General features: G+C 41.7%; 1 protein-coding gene across 14 annotated transcripts in view; it reads left to right on the top strand.

The window, feature by feature from the left end:
- LOC140209797 (multiple C2 and transmembrane domain-containing protein 2-like) overlaps nucleotides 1-20,244 on the top strand; it is a 485,848-nt gene that overhangs the window by 360,630 nt on the left and 104,974 nt on the right. The window contains exons 19-20 of one of the 14 annotated variants that reach the window (XR_011889071.1): nucleotides 6,836-6,896; nucleotides 8,189-8,286. The exons of 11 other annotated variants lie outside the window; for them this stretch is intronic. Coding sequence is in view for 2 of the 3 variants with exons in the window: in XM_072278284.1 (XP_072134385.1) it covers nucleotides 6,836-6,925 (90 nt within the window). In the remaining variant the exon portion in view is untranslated. Of the gene's footprint in view, nucleotides 1-6,835; nucleotides 7,054-8,188; nucleotides 8,287-20,244 lie in introns of those variants that run through there. 2 more of the 14 variants (XM_072278285.1, XM_072278284.1) reach the window with 2 other exon arrangements.

Below are 20,244 nucleotides of genomic sequence, written 5' to 3'. Positions count from 1 at the left end.
TTTTTCTGAGTAAGTCCACTATTGCGTATCCACTCTATGAAGTCACTGCATGTGCACAGAATGACAGGCTAGATCAGCTAACACTTCTGCTTAAAAGCCTGGAGGGAGCATTACATGTCCAGTCATCTGATCTATCATCAGGGAGGTCGGATGGTGTTAATGCACCCAACACAGATTACAGACCCCCTTTAGATGTTGTTAATGCAAGACACACTTTGTGAAGTATTTAAATGGACACCAGAGGTGATAGTTCATGTCAAACAGCCTTTAGAAAGGGTGAGGTTGGATGCCATTCTTTATAAACATGAAGATTAGGAAACCTGATAATATACTAAATCATGGGCCATACTGTAGGTGACAATTCTGACAGCTTGTTTATCTTACCTTTACCTGCCTTGTAAACTGTGTCTTGATGTAATATTGTGGCAGCTGATGTTTGAATGGAAATTGCCTTCTGACAGCAGTATTTAAGTCTTGCCATAACGTGTCAAAGAAATTACTGCATATTAATAGGCAAAGAGGATTAACAGTGACCAGAGATACTAAGGCTGCAAGCTCTTGTGTTGCCTAACCCTTCCAGAATATCTTTAATTTTCTGCACATGCATATCTTTACTCTGAAGTGACACTTGTGTGTAGGAATCTCAGTACATTTCTAAGAATTAAATTAGAACAGACTGGTGTGGCTAAGTTTTTAACAAGGAAGGAGGGAGGAGGGGCTTTGTGAACAGAAATGTTATCATTTAATTATTCTAGAAATATTATGGTCACCCCCTCTTATAATCTCTGCAAAGACAGCTGACGACTTTCCCCAAAGGCTCTAAAGGATCATTGACCCGGTTTTGAACAGAGCTTCTGATGTTTCCTGCCACAAATAACCTCAGAAGATTAGAAGAACTGTTTCAGAATTGAAATCAGTCTGGCAAAGGTGTAGGAAAAGAAATTTGATTTGGGCAACAAATGCATGTGAAAACCAATTTTCAGTTGTATTACAGGCTGGTCCTTGCTCATAAAAGGCAGTCATTGTAAGCAACCAGTTTATTGCCACTGTCCCAAGGTGTGTTCCTGAAAAGGATTTTTATGTGTCCCAGCCTGAGACATTATCTATTTCCCTCTATAGATGCTGCCTTACTTGTTGAGTACCTGCAGCATTTTCTTTGAATTGCTAAGGACTTTTACATCACTTCTCAAACATGGATCCAGCAAAATGTTGGAATAATTGTGGGCCAGCAAGTCTACTTCTGTGTAAACTATGCTTAACAAATTTTAAGTACAGCTTTCAAACTATTCCTGCATGTTAAAAGCTCATTGGTTATATATCAGATACATTGATGTTTTGTTTTATGGCAGCAAGCAACAGGAAGTGGCTTTAACCCCAAGCCTGCTGCACTTGTGATTATTTCTGGGCTGCATTGTTCCACTCCAGGAACTTTCCTAGACATTCTCAGTTTTGGTAGTTGCTCACAGCTGGCAGACTTCAGTAGTTGTAATGTAGCAGAGATTTTGAGGGTTTCCAGTAATTAGATGGTAAGTAGGAATAATTATTGGTTAGTATGCACGAGGCAAACTTGATTCCACTCTGCTTCTTGCTTTCCAACAATTCCGTTTAAAAGGACCATACATTCTAAAAGCTGACATTACTGTGGACTGCTGTCTTGAGTCAGATTTTATGGACAAGAGAATGACCACAGACATGCCCCTTGAGCTCAGCTTAAATTGTCTCCATTATCTGGAACTTTACTTGAATCACAGACTCTTTGTTTCACTCAGTTTGTGGTTGCACCTTTCTCATGTGCAGCTCATGGAGTGACCCAGGTTTGATCTTGATCTCAGGTGCTTCTTCTGTGAATACTGCATGTTCTCCCTGTGAGAATGTGGGTTCTTGTTGGGTGCTTTGATTTCTACCCACATCTCAAAGATCTACTGGTTGGGTGATTAATTGGCCATTCTAAATTTCTCCAGCGGCAGATGGGTGGCAGGAGAACTGGGGTGGAGTTGATTTGAGGAAGAACAGATTTCAGATAAATAAAACCCACAAAATGCTGGAGGAACTCAGCAGGCCAGGTAGCATCTATGGAAAAGAGAAAACAGTGACGTTTTTGGGCTGAGACACTTCTTCGGGACTGGAGAGAAAAGATGAGAAGTTAGAGTAAGAGGTGAGGGGAGGGGAGAAAGAAATACAAGGTAGTAGGGGATAGGTGAAACTGGGAGAGGGGAGGGGTGATGCAAAGAGCTGGGAAGTCAATTGGTGAAAGAGATAAAGGGCTAGAGGAGGGGGGAATCTGATAAGAGAGGACAGAAGACCATGAAAGAAAGGGAAGGGGGAGGAGCACTAGAGGGAGGTGATAGACAGATAAGGAGATAAGATGAGAGAGAGAAATGGGAATGGTGAATGGTGAAGGGGAGAGTGGGTGCCATTACCGGAAGTTTGAGAAAATGATGTTCATGCCATCAGGTTGGCGGCTACCCAGACGGGATATAAGGTGTTTCTCCTCCAACCTGAGTGTGGCCCCATCACAACAGTAGAGGAGGCCTATCCCTGCAGAACGTAGAAAGTGGGGGGAGGGGGCAGGGAGGGAGAGGTGTTTGGTGGAATCCACGAAATGGAAGAGAGTCTGTTGGGGTTATCTGTTGTATCTGGTGCTCCCAGTGTGACTTCCTGTTCTCTTCCATTTTGTGCACGTCTGCCCTCCCACCACCCCACCGAGGATAGGATTCCTCTTGTCCTCACCTACCACCCCGCCAGTCTCCGCATCCAGCACATAATTCCCCGTAACTTCCACCATCTCAAACAGGATCCCACCACCAAATACATCTTTCCTCCCCCCCACACCCACTTTCTGTATTCTGCCAGGGATAGCTCCCTATGCGACTCTCTTGTCTATTCATCCTTCCCCACTGATCTCCTTCTTGTCACTTATCCTTGTAAGTGGAACAAGTGCTACATCTGCCCCTACACCTTCTCCCTCACCACCAATCAGGGCCCTAAATAGTCCTTCCAGGTGAGGCAACATTTCACCTGTGAGTCCTTAGGGGTCATCTACTGTATCCGGTGTGGCCTCTTGTATATCGGTGAGGCCCGACATAAATTGGGAGACCGCTTCGCCAAGCAGTTGTGCCCCATCCACCAGAAAAAGTGGGATCTCCCAGTGGCTACCATTTTAATCCCACTTCCCATTCCCATCCCAACATGTCCATCCATGGCCTCCTCTACTGTCGTGATGAGGCCACACTCAGGTTGGAGGAGCAACACCTTATATTCCATCTGGGTAGCCTCTAACCTGATGGCATGAACATCGACTTCTTGAACTTCTGATAATGGCAACTGCTCCTTCTCTATTCCCCATCCCCTTTTCCCTCTTTCACCTTATCTCTTTCCCTGCCCTTCATCTCTCTCTGGTGCTCCTCCCCTGTTTCTTTTTTCCATGGCCTTCTGTTATGGCTTATTAGATTCCCCCTTTTTGAATCCTGCATCTCTTTCACCAAGCAACTTCCCAACTTTTTGTTTCACCTCTCCCCCTTCTCAGTTTCACCAATCACCTTGTGTTCTTTCCTCCCCTACACCCCACAGCCTTTTAACTCTGACTCCTCATCTTTTTTCTTCTCTGGTCCTGCTGAAGGGTCTTGGCCCGAAACGTTGACTGTAATCTTTTCCACAGATGCTGCCTGGCCTGCCGAGTTCCTCCAGCATTTTGTATGTGTTGTTTGGATTTCCAGTATCTGCAGATTTTCTGTTGTTTCTCATCAACAAGGCATTTTTGCCCACAGAATTGCCGCTCACTGGGTGTTTCTTGCTTTTTGCACCATTCTCTGTAAACTCAAAATTCAAAGTAAAATTAATTATCAGAGTACAAACATATCACTGCATACAACCCTCAGATTCTTTTACCTGCGGGCAAACTTAGTAGATCTATAGAACAGTAACAGTAAACAGGATCAGTGAACACCAGACTGTTCAAATGCAAATATAAGTAAACAGCATGAAATAACAAGATAAAGAGTCCTTAACGTAAGACCATTGGTTGTGGGAACACCAGAAATGGAATGAGTATAGTTATCCTCTTCTGTTCAAAAGCCTGATTGTTGAGGGGTAGTAACTGTTCTTGAACCTCGTGGTGCGAGTTCTGAGGCACTTGTACCTTCTACCTGATGGCAGCAGGAAGAAAAGAGCATGGCCTGGATGGTGACGATCTTTGATGATGGATGCTGCTTTTCTACGGCAACATTTCATGTTAACTCTAGAGACTGCACAAAAATCCCAAGTGATCAGCCATTTCTGAGATCTCAAACCATCCCATAGGGTATCAACAATAATTCCATGGTCAATATCAATTAGATTATATATTTTTTTCTCATTCTGCTGCTTGGTCAGAGCAACAACAACTGAATCTTTTGACCATGTCTGCATCTTCTTATGCAGTGTTGCTGCCACGTGATTGGCTGATTGGATATTTGCATTAACAAGCAGTTGTACAGATGTTCCTAATAAAGCGGCCACTGAGTGTCTTTCTTACTGTAATTTATAGTTTCTTTTATATATTGCACTGTACTTCTGTAGCAAAACAAGAAACTTCATGACATATTACAACTGATTCTGATTCTATTTGTTGGCAATTTAGCCCCAGAGGCTGGATGTGTTTCTTAGACAAGAAATGTCATCCACCCTTCTGGGATTTCTGATACCTACACATTCTCCATAAACTTCTGCAGTTTGGGGCTGTGGTGTTTTGCAAAGGTCAGAAGGAACTGCTGTGGGCCATCTAAAGGTAGATTGTGCTGTCGGTACCGTTTAGGGGTGCACAGCAGTGAACAATTGCAGATCTCCATTTGAGGTAGTAATTTCCTGCTTCCTGCGTAACATCTCCTCCAGGAGAAATTGGCCTTTCCCTGTGGGGAGCAAGAGTAGGTAGAAGAAAAGATCAGCATAAGCATCAAGCTTTTGACTTTAACTTCAATTTCACTTCATAGCCCCTGGAACTCACCTCACAGTGACCGTGCATGAATATGTTACGTCCTTAAATGAATCACAGTAGACAGGAATAAAACTAAAATTATTTTAGAAAATCAGTGGAGTTTTCATTAACTACATTCCACCTCATGTTGGAGGCAAATGACTTATTACTAAAAGGGCAAGAGATCAGGGCTCTATAAAATGCATCATGTGACTGTCTTGTAGCAATCCTGAATCCATGTGCTGAGCATTCTAGTGCTCCAGATATCCAATTAATATCTGGTGTTTGAGAAGCACATCTTTGGTAGCTTCACAGTGGAAGAAACAAATTCTACCAGGGCAACATTATAGTCACCCTGGGAAGCTGTGGTCACAGGCATTTTCTTGGGCATCTATAAATCTGTAAATATCCAATGAAGGGGTCCTTGTGAAGGTACCAGCAGTGTCATTATTATCCACAGCTGAGAGACAGTGGAAGTGGTTCAAATCATCCCATGACTTCAGGTCAACTCAAGTCAAGTTTATTGTCATTTAACTATATACATGTATATAATGTATATAATGTATAAGGAAACAAGACAATGTTTCTTCGAACCAGGATGTAAAGTACAGTAGTACACATAACACACACAGCGCATGATAACTTATGAAGGTAAGGATAAAATTCTCAGGTGAATCACACATAAATAACAAACTTAAGTGCATTAATATTAAATATTGTAAGGTACAGAATAGATTATCCAGTGACACTACGAATACGATGCGGCAGGGAGTTCGGAAGCCTAATGGCCTGGGGGAAGAAACTGTTTCTTTTTCTAAGCATTCTTGTTTTTATGCATTGGAGTGTACAGCCTGATGGTAAAAAGTCAAAGAGGATGCTGGATGGATTTGTACGCCGCACTCCTGATAAATGTCCCCGATGGATGGTAGGGAGACTCCTATGATCCTCTAAGCTGTTCTCACCATCCCTTGTAGGGGCTTCTGTCTGAAGCTCGACTGTTCCCCTACCAGATGGAGATGCAACTTCTCAAAACACTGTCAATGGTGCTCCTGTAAAACACAGTTAAGAAGGGGAGGGGGAGCCTTGCTTGCCTCAATCTTCTTAGGAAGTGGAGGTGCCTGTGCTTCCTCCTTGTTCATGGAGGTGATATTAAGGGACCAGATGAAGTCATCAGTGATGTGAACTCCCAAGAACTTGCTGCTCTTAACTCTCTCTACGGAAGAGCCATGTATTCGCAGAGGGGGATGGTTTGTCCGCACCTTCCTGCTGAAGTCCACCATGATATCCTTGGTCTTATCAATGTTCAGGCTTAGGTTGTTGTTCTTCTCACACCAATCCCCCAGTCGCTTGACTTCTTCCCTGTACTCTGACTCATCATTGTTCTTGATGAGGCCAATCACTGTTGTGTCATTCGCAAACTTGATGACACGGTTTGAGCTGGATCCTGTCATACGTCAGCAGTGTGAACAGCAGTGGGCTGTGCACACAGCCCTGGGGAGTGCCAGTGCTCAGCATAGTGTGATGAGAGATGTTGCTTCCCACACAGACTGACTGTGGCCTTACTGCTAAGAAGTCCAGTATCTAATTGCAGAGAGAGGTGTCGAGACCCAGCGAGGACTGAGTCTGATGATATGACGAGTTTAAAAGCTTTCCCATCCCGATAGATGCAAGAAGTATTATTTTTGCATGATTTGTGCTGCATTGTAATTAAGAACTGTTCACCTATTTGATGAGCAGTCTACTCCATTCACTCCTGTGGATTCATTACTCATCAGTTTACTCTCAGTTATCACCAAGGTGATGGAAGCTGGCACTGACAGAGCTCTCAAGTGTCACTTAGTCACAAAAAATCTGCTCACTGATGCTTTGTTTGGGTTTCTGCAGATCCATTTTAGATCTCATCACGGACTTAGTCTAAATATGGAACAAAAAGCGAATTCCAGAGGTGAGGTGAGATTTGAGATCTGCCTTTGATATCAAGATGTCATTTGATTTGGGTGTCAATTCCAGAAATGCTGGTAAAATTGGTCAATGAGCATCAAAGGGAAAATACTCCAATTAGCTGGTATGAGCTTGTACAGAGGTACTGAGTGAAGTTAATCATCCTAGCACAACACAAAGAAAACCATGCAACCCTTTTAAAGAAAATCATCCAATCCTCAATGCACAAAAATAAGAACAGACTACACAAGCGGCAAGAAAAAAAACGAGTGAAAAACACTGTATACAAAACGCCAAACCACAAAGACATTGAAAGAGTCCAGTATATTCAGTTCGGCTCAATCCAGTGCCATGTCTCTCGCTATCTGCAGGCCACAGCGCTAGTCCGCCCGGATCAAAATTGCACAAAGCAGCAACAGAAAGAAATGTCCCGCTAGAAGTGACTCACCTGTGATACGCTCTAGCCCCAGAGTCCATGGGCCCCTTGCTTAATGGTATTGGCCCATAGTATGAAAAAGGTTGAGAACCCCTGTTCTAGCTTATCAACCATCTACAATATACAAGTCAAGAGTGCAATAAAACATTCTCAATTTACCTGGATAATTGAAATTCAAACAAAAGTCAAGAAGCTTAACTCCATCCAGAGCAATGCAGTTTGCTTGGATAGTGCCCTATCGGCCATACCAAACATTCAGTCCTTCCACTGTCCATGCATAGTGGCTGCAGTGTACACCATCTACAAAAAACACAGCATCTATTCACTTAAGCCTCTACCCTGACAGCTCCTCCCACAGGTGAACCGTAACAGCCACATAGAAGCTCCTCTTCAAATCACTGACCACTTGGACTTGGAAATGTAATACTGGTTTTAATTTTTGCTGGCTCCAAGTACTCAAGATCTTATGAGAGTGCTTTTACCAGTAGGACAACAGTTGAGGACATTTGGGAGCGTACAATAATTGCTGGCCTTATTAGAGATGTCCAGCTCCTGGAAAGTTTAAAAGAAAAAGTTGTTTTGGCTTACCTCTCAAAATTAATAATTTTTCCTTAAAAGGAAACATTGAGATGAGGTAATGTAGTAGGAAGCTGCTGGACAATGGCTATTTTCCCATTAACAAGGCTATAAATGTAGTGTATACAATAGAATAAATCAGATAATGTTTAAGATAACTTAATATAGTCCACATAAAGCAAACATTAAAGTACCAAACAAAAACTTAATGGGGCAGAACTGCTGGGCTGATACTAATATTTCAACAAGCTCTTTCCCCTGTTTTTTTTTTTCACATTTAACAGAGTCAGAATTAACTTTGAGACTCAGGATAACTTGATCTGATAACATTTGAGACTGGCTGAGAAACTCGGCACAGCCCCACGCCTCCATCTTAGAAGAGGTAAGCTTGATCTCCAAAGCAAGGCCTTCTTTTCCTCTTGCACTGCCCAAGCCTATTTCCAATTTGGTCACCTTGAGTAGACCATGGTGACTATTGCTTTGAAAAGGCTTTTGATGCATTCATATTGTGAGACTGTCAGGTACTAATATGCTTTTTATAAATAGCTGTTGTCTATGACAACGTTCTCAGGGATGATGAGCAGATTGTGGGATGCCCTTTGGGGAACCAGCTTCTATAGGCTATCCTGTTGTCTTAAGGACTTTCACCTCCTTCTCCTCTCATTGATATTACACAGATCCACGCTTTAATTCCACTTAGCTGTCTTTTTCCCCATTTCCCTCTATATTGATTCATTAAAATATCAATTTTCTCTTGCGAGAATCCCGAAGGCTGAACTAATAGAGATATTTAAAAATAATGAGAATATCTAATGGAGTGGTTACTGAAAGAATGTTTACACTATGCGTAAGTGAAAAACCAGAGATCAGCAATCTAGGATGATCTCTAAGTAATTCACTCTGGAATTTAGAAAGGGATCCTCAGCTAGAGAGCAGTGTAAATATGAAACTCTCTACTCCAGGGAATAAATACTAGTCTAGTCTGGCGCGTGTTGGTGTGTGGCCAAGTGGTTAAGGCGTTGGTCTAGTGATCTGAAGGTCGCTAGTTCGAGCCTCAGCTGAGGCAGCGTGTTGTGTCCTTGAGCAAGGCACTTAACCACACATTGCTCTGCGATGACACTGGTTCCAAGCTGTATTGGCCCTAGTGCCCTTCCCTTGGACAACATCGGTGGCGTGGAGAGGGGAGACTTGCAGCATGGGCAACTGCCGGTCTTCCGTACAACCCTGCCCAGGCCTGCACCCTGGAAATCTTCCAAGGTGCAAATCCATGGTCTCACGAGACTAACGGATGCCTATTTGATTTGATTTGAGTCTTTTAAGGCAAGTTTGGACAGGCTTATTGGAGTAGGGCAATTGCAGCAAAGATATAAGATGAGAGACTTGGTTTGGCTGAATAGCTTGTTTCTGTGTGGTTTATCTTTTGTGTGATGTGTATGTTGCTTGCTGTTAACTACCCTAGTGCCAGTCTTATAAATACTTTCAGCTTGGTTTGGAGATCAAATACTGTAATATAGTGCTCTGCACCTCTTCTTCCTCTCCCCAGCTTCAGGGGTGTTAACTATAAGGAGTTTTCCCTCATTGCTGATTTACAAATGCAGGTGGCAGTGTCAAGGCCTAATTGGTGGGAAACAACTAGTCCAACTTCACCAGTAAGGTTGCAAGTGGCAAAAAAAGGTAGCAAAACACTAAAGTGTAACAAATGTATCACTTATAACCACATTACAGTCTGAGAGAGGCAACAGATTTGTCCCCCACTACTCTCTGCTCCACTGAAATCAATGGAGGATGATTCCCTGCACCAGATCCAATCTGGTTCTTCACTGTGGATTCCTTATTTTTAGCTGTAACATTGTCGTAACCTCCTGCTGAGAATACTAGTGGTGGAGTAGAATTATTAAACCAATCACAAACATCTTCACCATGGGGTTCCAGAGGGCTCTACGTGGGCTCTGGCTTTTTGTAAGGCGTTAGAAATTTGGATCTAAATGTTGCGGACACATTAAAAGAGTTTGCAAATGATTAAAAAAATGGCCACATGGTTGATAATAACCATGAAGTTGTGCTGAACTTGATGGGGATTAATACTATATTTATACTAAAAGTAGTTTAAGAATCTGTGGTTTAAGGATCATTAAATAGTTGTATTGACTCCACTGATTTTTTGTTTGGGAGATGATTTGAGGAAGAATTGGTGGATGGTGGGAGAAAGCAGTGGTTTTTTTCACATCCTTCCCATTATCTGTTAACCAGCTCCTCAAAGTAGAAGAGCCTTGTTGTCATCTCATTTTAGTTAATGTTTGTAGGATATGTTGCCAAGTTTTCTTCTTTATATGAGTCAATGCATTAAACATGAAGTGTTTTTGGATATCTCAGTAAGATTTAGATGTAGTTCTTACTTTTTCTTCATCGCAACCACCCTCCGGAAGCACTCCAAGATGGCATCATCCTCTCAGAAAATGGAGTAATGCACAGCCTACTGCTTGGGGTGACAAGCACATTGGCCTACTTCAACCTTTGCGTCTTTTTGTACCGGCACTGCGGAGAACATGAGCCCTTGTTCAGTGGAGGGCCAGGGTCAAGGACACCGGCTGTTCCTCAACTGTCTGAATGGGTAGCTCCACCTTTATGCTCCAACCACCAGCCTAGTGAGAGTCAGATGAAAGATTCACCAAGATTGAGGCTGGCAGTGACTGGCGTCAGACAGAAATGAGGTGCAAACTTGCTGCCCCTGTATTTTAAGCCTTTATGATCTATGAACAACTGTTTTTTGTGAAATGATCGTTGCCCATGAGAAGGATGTACTATATGTATTTTGGTACGACAAAAATTTCTGAAGTTAATGCAACTATCTTAGCCCAATTACTAAATTTATTAAAAGCATAGTCAATTAAGTTGATTTAAAATTTTTAGAATTTATCTTTTAAGAATCTGATCTACATTAGTATTCAGTAGAAACTATCTGTGAACAGAAATAATTAATAAAAGTTGCACACTTTCACAGTGAATGGCTCATATTTTATTCATTAGTTTTGCTTCCCCAGTAAAACCACAGTCAAGTCATATTATTACAGTCTAGCAGGATTGCACAAAACAGACAATGTTATCAGGAGGTTCTCTATACTTGGAGATCCTCTTCTGACTTAAATTGACCTTCATTGAAGACTATAGAGCAAGTTAGTTATAATGAGGCAGGATGGGATTCAAAGTGCTCTTTTGCTAGCCCTTATGCTCTGATTGTACAAGAGATACCTTGTAATCCACACACTATATCAGCGTAGAAGCCTATTGTGGTCGTTCCCATGTCAAGTTGGGTTTTTCCATCTCTGTCTCCTTTACAAATGCTTTGTTTTACTCTCAAAAGAATTTGCCCCGATTTAGAAACATAGAAATATAAAAACATACAGCACAATACAGGCCCTTCAGCCCACAAAGCTGTGCTGAACATGTCCATACCTTGGAACTACCTAGACTTTACCCATAGCCCTCTCTGCATAAAAACCTTACCCCTGACATCTCCTCCGTACCTACTTCAAAGCACCTTAAAACTATGCCCTCTCGTGCTAGCCATTTCATCCCCAGGGAAAAGCCTCTGACTATCCACATGATCAATGCCTGTCATCGTCCTGTACAACTCTATCAGGTCACCTCTCATCCTCCGTCGTTCCAAGGAGAAAAGGCCAAGTTCACTCAACCTATTCTCATAAGGCATGCTCTCCAATCCAGGCAACATCCTGGTAAATCTCCTCTGCACCCTTTCTATAGTTTCTACGTCCTTCCTGTAGTGAGGCGACCAGAATTGAGCACAGTACTCCAAGTGGAGTCTGACCACGGTCCTATATAGCTGCAGCATTACCTCTCAGCTCTTAAACTCAATCCCATGATTGATGAAGGCCAATGCACCGTATGCCTTCTTAACCACAGAGTCAACCTGTGCAGCAGCTTTGAGTGTCCTATGGACTTGGACCGCAAGACCCCTCTGATCCTCCACACTGCTAAGAGTCTTACTATTAATATTATATTCTGCCATCGTATTTGACCTACCAAAATGTACCATCTCACACTTATCTGGGTTGAACTCCATCTGCCACTTCTCAGCCCAGGTTTGCATCCTATTTCACCCATCTTTTGCTTCAGATTAAAGCGGAGTTGGTCAAAACCACTTTCACTGGTTAAAAGCATGGTGTTTGGTATGCCAACACTGTGCCAGCTGCACAAGAAAATTGACTCTTGGTGTAGCTGATGAACCCAGTGTGCATGTCATTTTACATCTCGTCAGCAGAGCTCAGCTGATTCCTCGAATGAGACTGGCAATAGATGAATGCCAGTGAGAGAAGTAAGGCAAATACTCTGCATGGCAAATTTGCTTGGCTCTCTGTTTTAAGTTACCTACAGGCTATTGCTATTTTGCTTTATTCAGTGAGCATCTGCCCGTGTAACTGACCCGACAATTCTTCCCTTTTGTCCTGTTAAATAGCTGACAGCATTTGGCACCAGTAGTTGCTCCAGGGGTTATCAATAATTATGAAGTGACCTTTGCTTCAAAACTGGCCTTGCTTTCTCTCTATACACCTGTGTTTCATTGTCTGATTTGAAACAGAAGTAATGTGTTTACTGATATAGGTTCAATCCACACTTTGACCAGCAGGGAGTGATTATGAGTTAACTGAAACAAGAATGTAAAAATATAGGTTTTCTAATGTAGCTTTGTCTGTTATTATGTGGTTGACACAATCTTATTTGATCTGATAATGCTTTTTGTTTCTCAATAATCCATTTCTCCTGATTACCCAGTTATTAAAGTAGTTATTGCCCTTTACATGCTTAACTCTACAAAAACTTGTTTTTTACATGTTGGATGTATCTGGTTTCTAATAAGGATTATGTAGAACATTTTTCTTTATGGAAGAATGTTTTCTCTTTGCTGCATAACCCCTGAAGGCAGCTTTGTAAGTTCAGTCAGGTATGCTTTTCTCCCACTCCTTTAAACCTACAGTTTTTGAGCTGATAGTTTAAAAACATTCAACTCCCTTTCTTCTGCCACCCAGAAGGCTATTTTTCCAACAGCACTCAGCCTTTTGTGAGTGTTATAAAGCAACCTGATACCTGGGATTCAGATTTCGAAAGAAACGAAGAACGCACCCGAGCTTGCGTTTTGGGGCTTCGTAAATATTAATAGAGGCGCATAGTCTAGGAATTCAACCGTGACTTTTATTTACAGCTGGCAGAGATAATATTTTTGGGCCCATTTGTGTAATGATGCAGTGCAATATTTCTGCCCAGGAATTCCGGCTCTTATCAATCATACCTGTGTTGTCTCCAGTCTAAGTTTGCTCATTTAACTTGCAGAAGTATATTGTGAGTGACTTTAGGAAACAAAAAGGGCATGCCATTCAAAGCAAACTCAACACTAGTGTTCTCACTGCTGACTGAATTCCTTGAGAGGATTAACACTTTCCGTTCTGACAATGCACTAGAAAATCACAGCAAATGTTACTTCTTCTGTACCAACCTGATGGGCTGAATGCCTCTCTTTTCACTGTTATATTTAGGCTACCATGCTCAATGTCAGTACTCGGCTATTTTCTTGGATTTTGATAGCTGAACAGTATGTTTCCCAAGGTTTGAAGCTGGACCTACTTGTGAGAAGACAAGTTCAAGTTTATTGTCATCTGACAGACCATTTATACATCCGAACGAAGCAGCCTTCCTCCGGACCACAGGGCACCCACACAACATGTCGCACACAGCACATAAACCAAAATGAAAAAGTAGGTAAAGCATATCTGGATGATGGGGTGGTAAATTGGATTAGTAAGTATGCAGATGATACTAACATAGGTGGAGTTGTGGATGATGAAGTAGGTTTTCAAAGCTCGCAGAGAGATTTAGGCCAGTTAGAAGAGTGGGCTGAAAGATGTCAGATGGAGTTTAAAGCTGATAAATGTGAGGTGCTACATTTTGGTAGGACTAATCAGAATAGGACATACATGGTAAATGGTAGGACATTGAAGAATGCAGTAGAACAGAGAGATCTAGGAATAATGATGCATAGTTCCCTGAAGGTGGAATCTCGTGGATAGGGTGGTGAAGAAAGCTTTGGGTGTACTGTCCTTTATAAATCAGAGCATTGAGTATAGGAGTTGGGATGTAATGTTGAAGTTGTATAAGGCATTGGTAAGGCCAAATTTGGAGTATTGTGTACAGTTCTGGTCACCGAATTATAGGAAAGATGTCAATAAAATTGAGAGAGTACAGAGGAGATTTACTAGAATATTGCCTGGGTTTCACCTAAGTTACAGAGAAAGGTTGAACAAGCTGGGTCTTTGTTCTTTGGAGCATAGAAGGTTGAGGGGGGACTTGATAGAGGTATTTAAAATTATGAGGGGGTTAGATAGAGTTGACGTGGATAAGCTTTTTCCATTGAGAGTGGGGGAAATTCAAACAAGAGGATATGAGTTGAGAGTTAAAGGGCAAAAGTTTAGGGGTAACATGAGGGGGAACTTCTTTACTCAGAGAGTGGTAGCTGTGTGGAACGAGCTTCCAGCAGAAGTGGTAGAGGCAGGTTCGATGTTGTCATTTAAAGTTAAATTGGATAGATATATGGACAGGAAAGGAATGGAGGGTTATGGGCTGAGTGCAGGTCGGTGGGACTAGGTGAGAGTAAGAGTTCGGCACGGACTAGAAGGGCTGAGATGGCCTGTTTCTGTACTGTAATTGTTATATGGTTATATATTATATGGTTATATAATTAAAAATGCATGTAGTGAAGCACAGCATTGATAAACAGTAAACAGTACAGTTAACAACTCATTGTCCTAGTGATGAAACCTCGGTGGTGGCAAGGTATTCAGTAGTCTCACAGCCTGAGGGAAAAAGCTGTCCTAGTCCTGATGCTTCTGTACCTTCTTCTTGATAGTAGTGGGTCAAAGATATTGTCCTTTGGGTGGTAGAGATCTTCAACAATGCTTTGGGCCCTTCGTCACAAATAGAGGGGAGGGAGACATCGATGATCCTCTCAGTGGTTTTTAGTGTCCGCTGTTGGGTCTTGTGATACAATACTTTGCAGCTTCCGTACCACACAATGATACAGCCAAACAGGACACTCCTGATGGTGCTTCTGTAGAAATTTGTTAGAATGGGTGCAGGGAGCCTTGCACGCTTCAATTTCCTCTGAAGTGCGGTGCTCCTGCGCTTTCTTGACTAGTGAGGAGGTGTTGTGGGTCCAGGTTAAATAGTCCATTATGTGTACACCAAGGAACTCTGTGCTCTTCACTCTCCACGGCAGAGCTATTGATATGCACTGGAGAGTGGTCAACCTTTGCTTTCCTGAAGTCCACAGTCATCTCTTTTGTCTTGTCTGTGTTGAGACACAGGTTGTTATCCTTGCACCATTTGACAAGCCTCTCTACCTCCTCTCTGTGTGCTGACTCATCGTTGCCAGTGAGGCCAACCACTCATCAAGTGAACTTGATGATGCGGTTTGAGCTGCACGCACAAAACCCTGGGACCACCAGTGCTCAGCGTAATGGAGCTTGACTTATTCCTGCCAACTGGGACTGACTGGGGTTTTTCCATCAAGAAGTCTAAATCCGGCTACAGGGAGGGGTATTGAGTCCCAACGAGGACAGTTTACACACCAGCCTCTGAGGGATGATTGTATTAAACATCTTAACAATTGAGTTATTAGGGTTAATTGGTGGTTAAATACATCCTTCTGGATATCTACCATCCAGAAGAACTAACTTCAGATCAATCATACATGATCAATTGAAGTGTGTTACAGTGGTGCTAGAAAGTTTGTGAACCCTGTAAAATTTTCTTTATTTCTGCAAAAATATGACCAAAATGTGATCAGATCTTCACATAAGTTCTTCATGTAAGATCTCAACTGTAGGTTCTTTTGGGAGCCTAATTTCCAAGAGAGATTTCACATAAGTATTTAATTGATTCTCTTGTACCATTGTTGTAAAGCCACCACATTTGATTAGATCAAACTACTTCATCGTATTGTATGCATTGTCTGATTCCCTTCGTTGTTTCAAAACCGAAATAGTTTGCAATATTAAGGTTGACTGTTTCACGTAGCTGAGCTGGAAAGTGCATTTCATTTATAAATGTAATACACTTATAAATGAAATGCTTTGTGGTTTGTTTCATTAGACTTTGAGTCTAATTGTATTCTTCCCTAAGGGCTAAACAATGAAAGATTTATGATTTGATCACTATTATAAGTGCTTTCTAATTTATTTACAACAGGACTGTTGTTCAATTAAATTATAGTGCAGATAAACAAAGACATTGGAAGTTTTTTTATTTCCAAAGTGAGAACTGAACCTCACTGCTTTGGAGTTCACAAGCATTCAGCTTCCATTGTAAAATGCTGAGTGAGATTCGAACCATCTGTTAATGGCTTAAGAATAAAAGAACTTGAACTTATATAAAGCCTGTATGATCTTAAGATCGTCATCATTTTTTTGGATGTGGCAAAATGGCTGCAGTAGACCTATTGTGTGCTGTTTCTCATTGACTCTGTTGTGGCTCTTTGTATATACTGTGAATGCATGCAAGAAAGTAAATCTCAAGCACTTTTGATAATAAATTTTCTTTGAACATTGAACAACTGCTTATCATGAATCCTGTGCTAAAGGCTAATAATTTTTGCACAATAAGATGCCACAAACTGCAGTGAGAAATATGAGCAGACAGTTAGTTTTGGTTGACTTGGATGCAGGAATAAGTGGATTGTCCTGTAAGGAACAGTTGAGCAGAATAGACCTGTACCACCAGGAATTTAGTGGAACGAGAGATAATCATGTTACAATTTTGGAATTAGAGGGCCCTAATGAGGTGGATGTTCTGAGAATGCTTTCCATAGTAGTGGACTATCTAGAGTTCAGATGCAGACTTTAAAGATGGCGGGATAAGGGATGAAGGTTGTAGGTGAACCATTTATGACAAAGATGAGGTGGAATTCCTTCTCTCGGACGTGTGTGAAACTTTGAAATTTTTTTCAGAATCTCAAGAGCTGCTGAGAGAGTGAAGATGTTCAAGGCAAAGACAGGTTTTTTTTGAACCACAGGGGAATCAACAATTATGGGGATTGGCAGGAAGGTGAAGACCAAAGATCAGATCAGGCACACTCCTATGGATCAGCAGAGAAATCTCAAAGGGCATAGAACCTACATTTCCTATCATTTTTTAAATGTTTATATTAATCGTGATTTTAAGAAGATTCTTGCCACTTTTCTTTAAGGATATTTTTAAAAATAGCACCCTTTGGAATTTCATCTGAAGGACAGCACCACTGATGGTGCCCTCCATGGCCTGTATGCTCAAATCTTGGAATTGGGAGCTGATCTTCTGACTCTGGAGCAAGGATTCGAGAAGGCTAACTCTTAATTTTCCTACGGTTCAGAAACAGGAATTCCAGAAAATACGAGCAGCCTCTCCAAGCCTGCCTTGCCATTCAATATGATCATGTCCCCAATATGATCATATACCCCAAGCCCCTCCTCTTCTATACCAGTTCCACATAGCGTTCGGTTTCTTGTGGGCTCAGAAATGTATCTATTTCCTTTTCAAATAATAAACCAGCCTTAACTAATCAGAAGGTTAGAGAATTATGGAAATTCACCACCCTGTGAACAAACAAGCCTGCTTAATCATACAATGTAATTTGCCTTCATCCTAGCTGAAGATAAGGGAAATATTCTGTACTATAATGCTCTACTTGAAGATAAAAGGTGAGAAATTGACTTGAGAATGTAGATTGTTTAGTCAGAAGTCTCAGCTACTCAATTTCACTGTCTGTAGGCTTTAACCTGAGACAATTGATGAGTATATACAGTTAGAGGGAACTTGGTTCAGATTTTTTACTCTAATTGGCACATTTTGCAGATGAAGAAAATTTAAGTGATGGGACACATTATGTTGAAACATGGGAACTGCATATGCCTGCCAAATAAACCAGATCAGAGAACAGAGAAAGAAAAATGATGAATAGCTAAAAACGTGCAAATACATTTCAATATTGTTAACTTGCTCCTCGTTTACACCAGCTTACAAAGCTGGAATCAGACTTCTACCTTACTGTACTGGATGTATTATATGGATACAATGGGGTCCCTTTGAGTACCAATGGTTAAAATCATACCTGCACCATTAAAGTTTTATGTCCAGTCATGTGGGATTTGTCATTGCATTCATGCATTTCCAGTAATGTAAACTAATACAGCACTGTCTGAATGAATTGTTCTGTGCTGAATTTTCAGGGGTTTTGAAGTCCTTATTTAGAGTGTTTTAACTTTCTAATGCACCATAGAACACAGAACATATAACAGTTGTGATGGATGTTCGTTTCCTGTGACAGTCAGCCTCATGTTTTGCCAAGCTCATCTTTCTAAACATGCAGCTGCCACTTGTAAGTTCAAATAGTTGTAAGTAAGCTTCCAACTAGCATTGTTTAGCTTCTGGGAGCGATTCTTCAGTTCTTAAAGATGTAAATTGCAGGTAACAATCAGCTTGAAGTTAAAAACACAGCATTGCAGGCATGCTCTGCTCTGTCTATGCAGTATTTAATTTGACTTGTTTCACAACAAACAACATTGACTAAGTTACTTAGTTCAAAGAAGCTTGCAGACCAGATGGAAGCAATCACTAGGCATATCAATAACTGATCTATTAATAAGTTGAGAGTTCTTTACGTCTTCAGAGAAATTAACTTTATGAGTAGCTGGGCGCTGTGGCTCCCAGACACCAGGAGGGGGGGGACCCAGAGGATGGGCAAGGGGTATATTCAGAGGGACAGAGGGAGAAAAAGGAGAGTGAGAGAAAGAATGTGTGTATAAAAATAAGTAACAGATGGGGTACGAGGGGGAGGTGGAGAATTAGCGGAAGTTAGAGAAGTCGATGTTCATGCCATCAGGTTGGAGGCTACCCAGACGGAATAAAAGGTGTTGTTCCTCCAACCTGAGTGTGGCTTCATCTTTACAGTAGAGGAGGCCGTGGATAGACATGCCAGAAGATTTAATTCCACATCCCATTCCCATTCTGACATGTCTATCCACGGCCTCCTCTACTGTAAAGCTGAAGCCACACTCAGGTTGGAGGAACAACACCTTATATTCCGTCTGGGTAGCCTCCAACCTGATGGCATGAACATCGACTTCTCTAACTTCCGCTAAGGCCCCACCTCCCCCTCGTACCCCATCTGTTACTTATTTTTATACACACATTCTTTCTCTTACTCTCCTTTTTCTCCCTCTGTCCCTCTGAATATACCCCTTGCCCATCCTCTGGGTCCCCCCACCCGTCTTTCTTCCCGGACCTCCTGTCCCATGATCCTCTCGTATCCCCTTTTGCCTATCACCTGTCCAGCTCTTGGCTCCATCCCTCCCCCTCCTGTCTTCTCCTATCATTTTGGATCTCCCCCTCCCCCTCCAACTTTCAAATCCCTTACTCACTCTTCCTTCAGTTAGTCCTGACGAAGGGTCTCGGCCTGAAACGTCGACTGCACCTCTTCCTACAGATGCTGCCTGGCCTGCTGCATTCACCAGCAACTTTTATATTAAAAACAGCCCATGTGATTCCCTTGTTCAAAATGGGAAGAAGATAGAAAGTGGGGAACTATGGTCTGGTTAGTTTAACATGCATCATTGGCAAGATCCTCAAATCAATAATCAAAGTGGAAATAAATAATCATTTAGAAAAGTTGAAAGATAATGAAAAGTAAGTCATGTCTGACAAATATGTTTGAATGCTTTGAGGACATGACAGGGAAGTTGATAAAGGGGAACCTGCAGATGTAATGTATTTAAATTCCTGAAATGCAATCGGCAAGAAGTGTGAATTATTGAATGAATTTGTGATTTTAACCTGAAATTCTTGCTTTCTTATCTTCCTGGAATGCTTGATAAGCTTTCAGAGTTGGATCTTACCTTTATTTCTTGGAATTGGTCAGACTGCTGATGGAATTGCTGAGTATTTTATTGCTTAAATATCAATGTTCCAGCTTTGTTTGAGATATGTGTGGAATCTATCTGCTGTTGTTTCTGAAGCGTTCTCCAGCTTCTTGTATTTTACTGGGCAATGCTCTAGGTCAGGGCTTCCCAACCCTTATTATGTCTTGAACCAATATCATTTAGCGAGGGGTCCATGCACTCCAGGTTGGGAATCCCTGAGCGAGGTGATGGTTTAACTTGGCACAATTTCCCTCTTGTAAATATCTGTTGTGGAAGATTCCAGTTGTGTGGATTATTTTTTGTGATCATGGTGAATGTCAGGATGTTATGATTTTGAGGTTTGAGGACAAGGCCATTGTGTTACAGGACTTGTATTTGGA

Source organism: Mobula birostris, chromosome 14 (genome assembly GCF_030028105.1).
Source record: "Mobula birostris isolate sMobBir1 chromosome 14, sMobBir1.hap1, whole genome shotgun sequence".
Taxonomy (NCBI): Eukaryota; Metazoa; Chordata; class Chondrichthyes; order Myliobatiformes; family Myliobatidae; genus Mobula; species Mobula birostris.
This window is presented reverse-complemented; position numbering and strand designations above follow the sequence as displayed.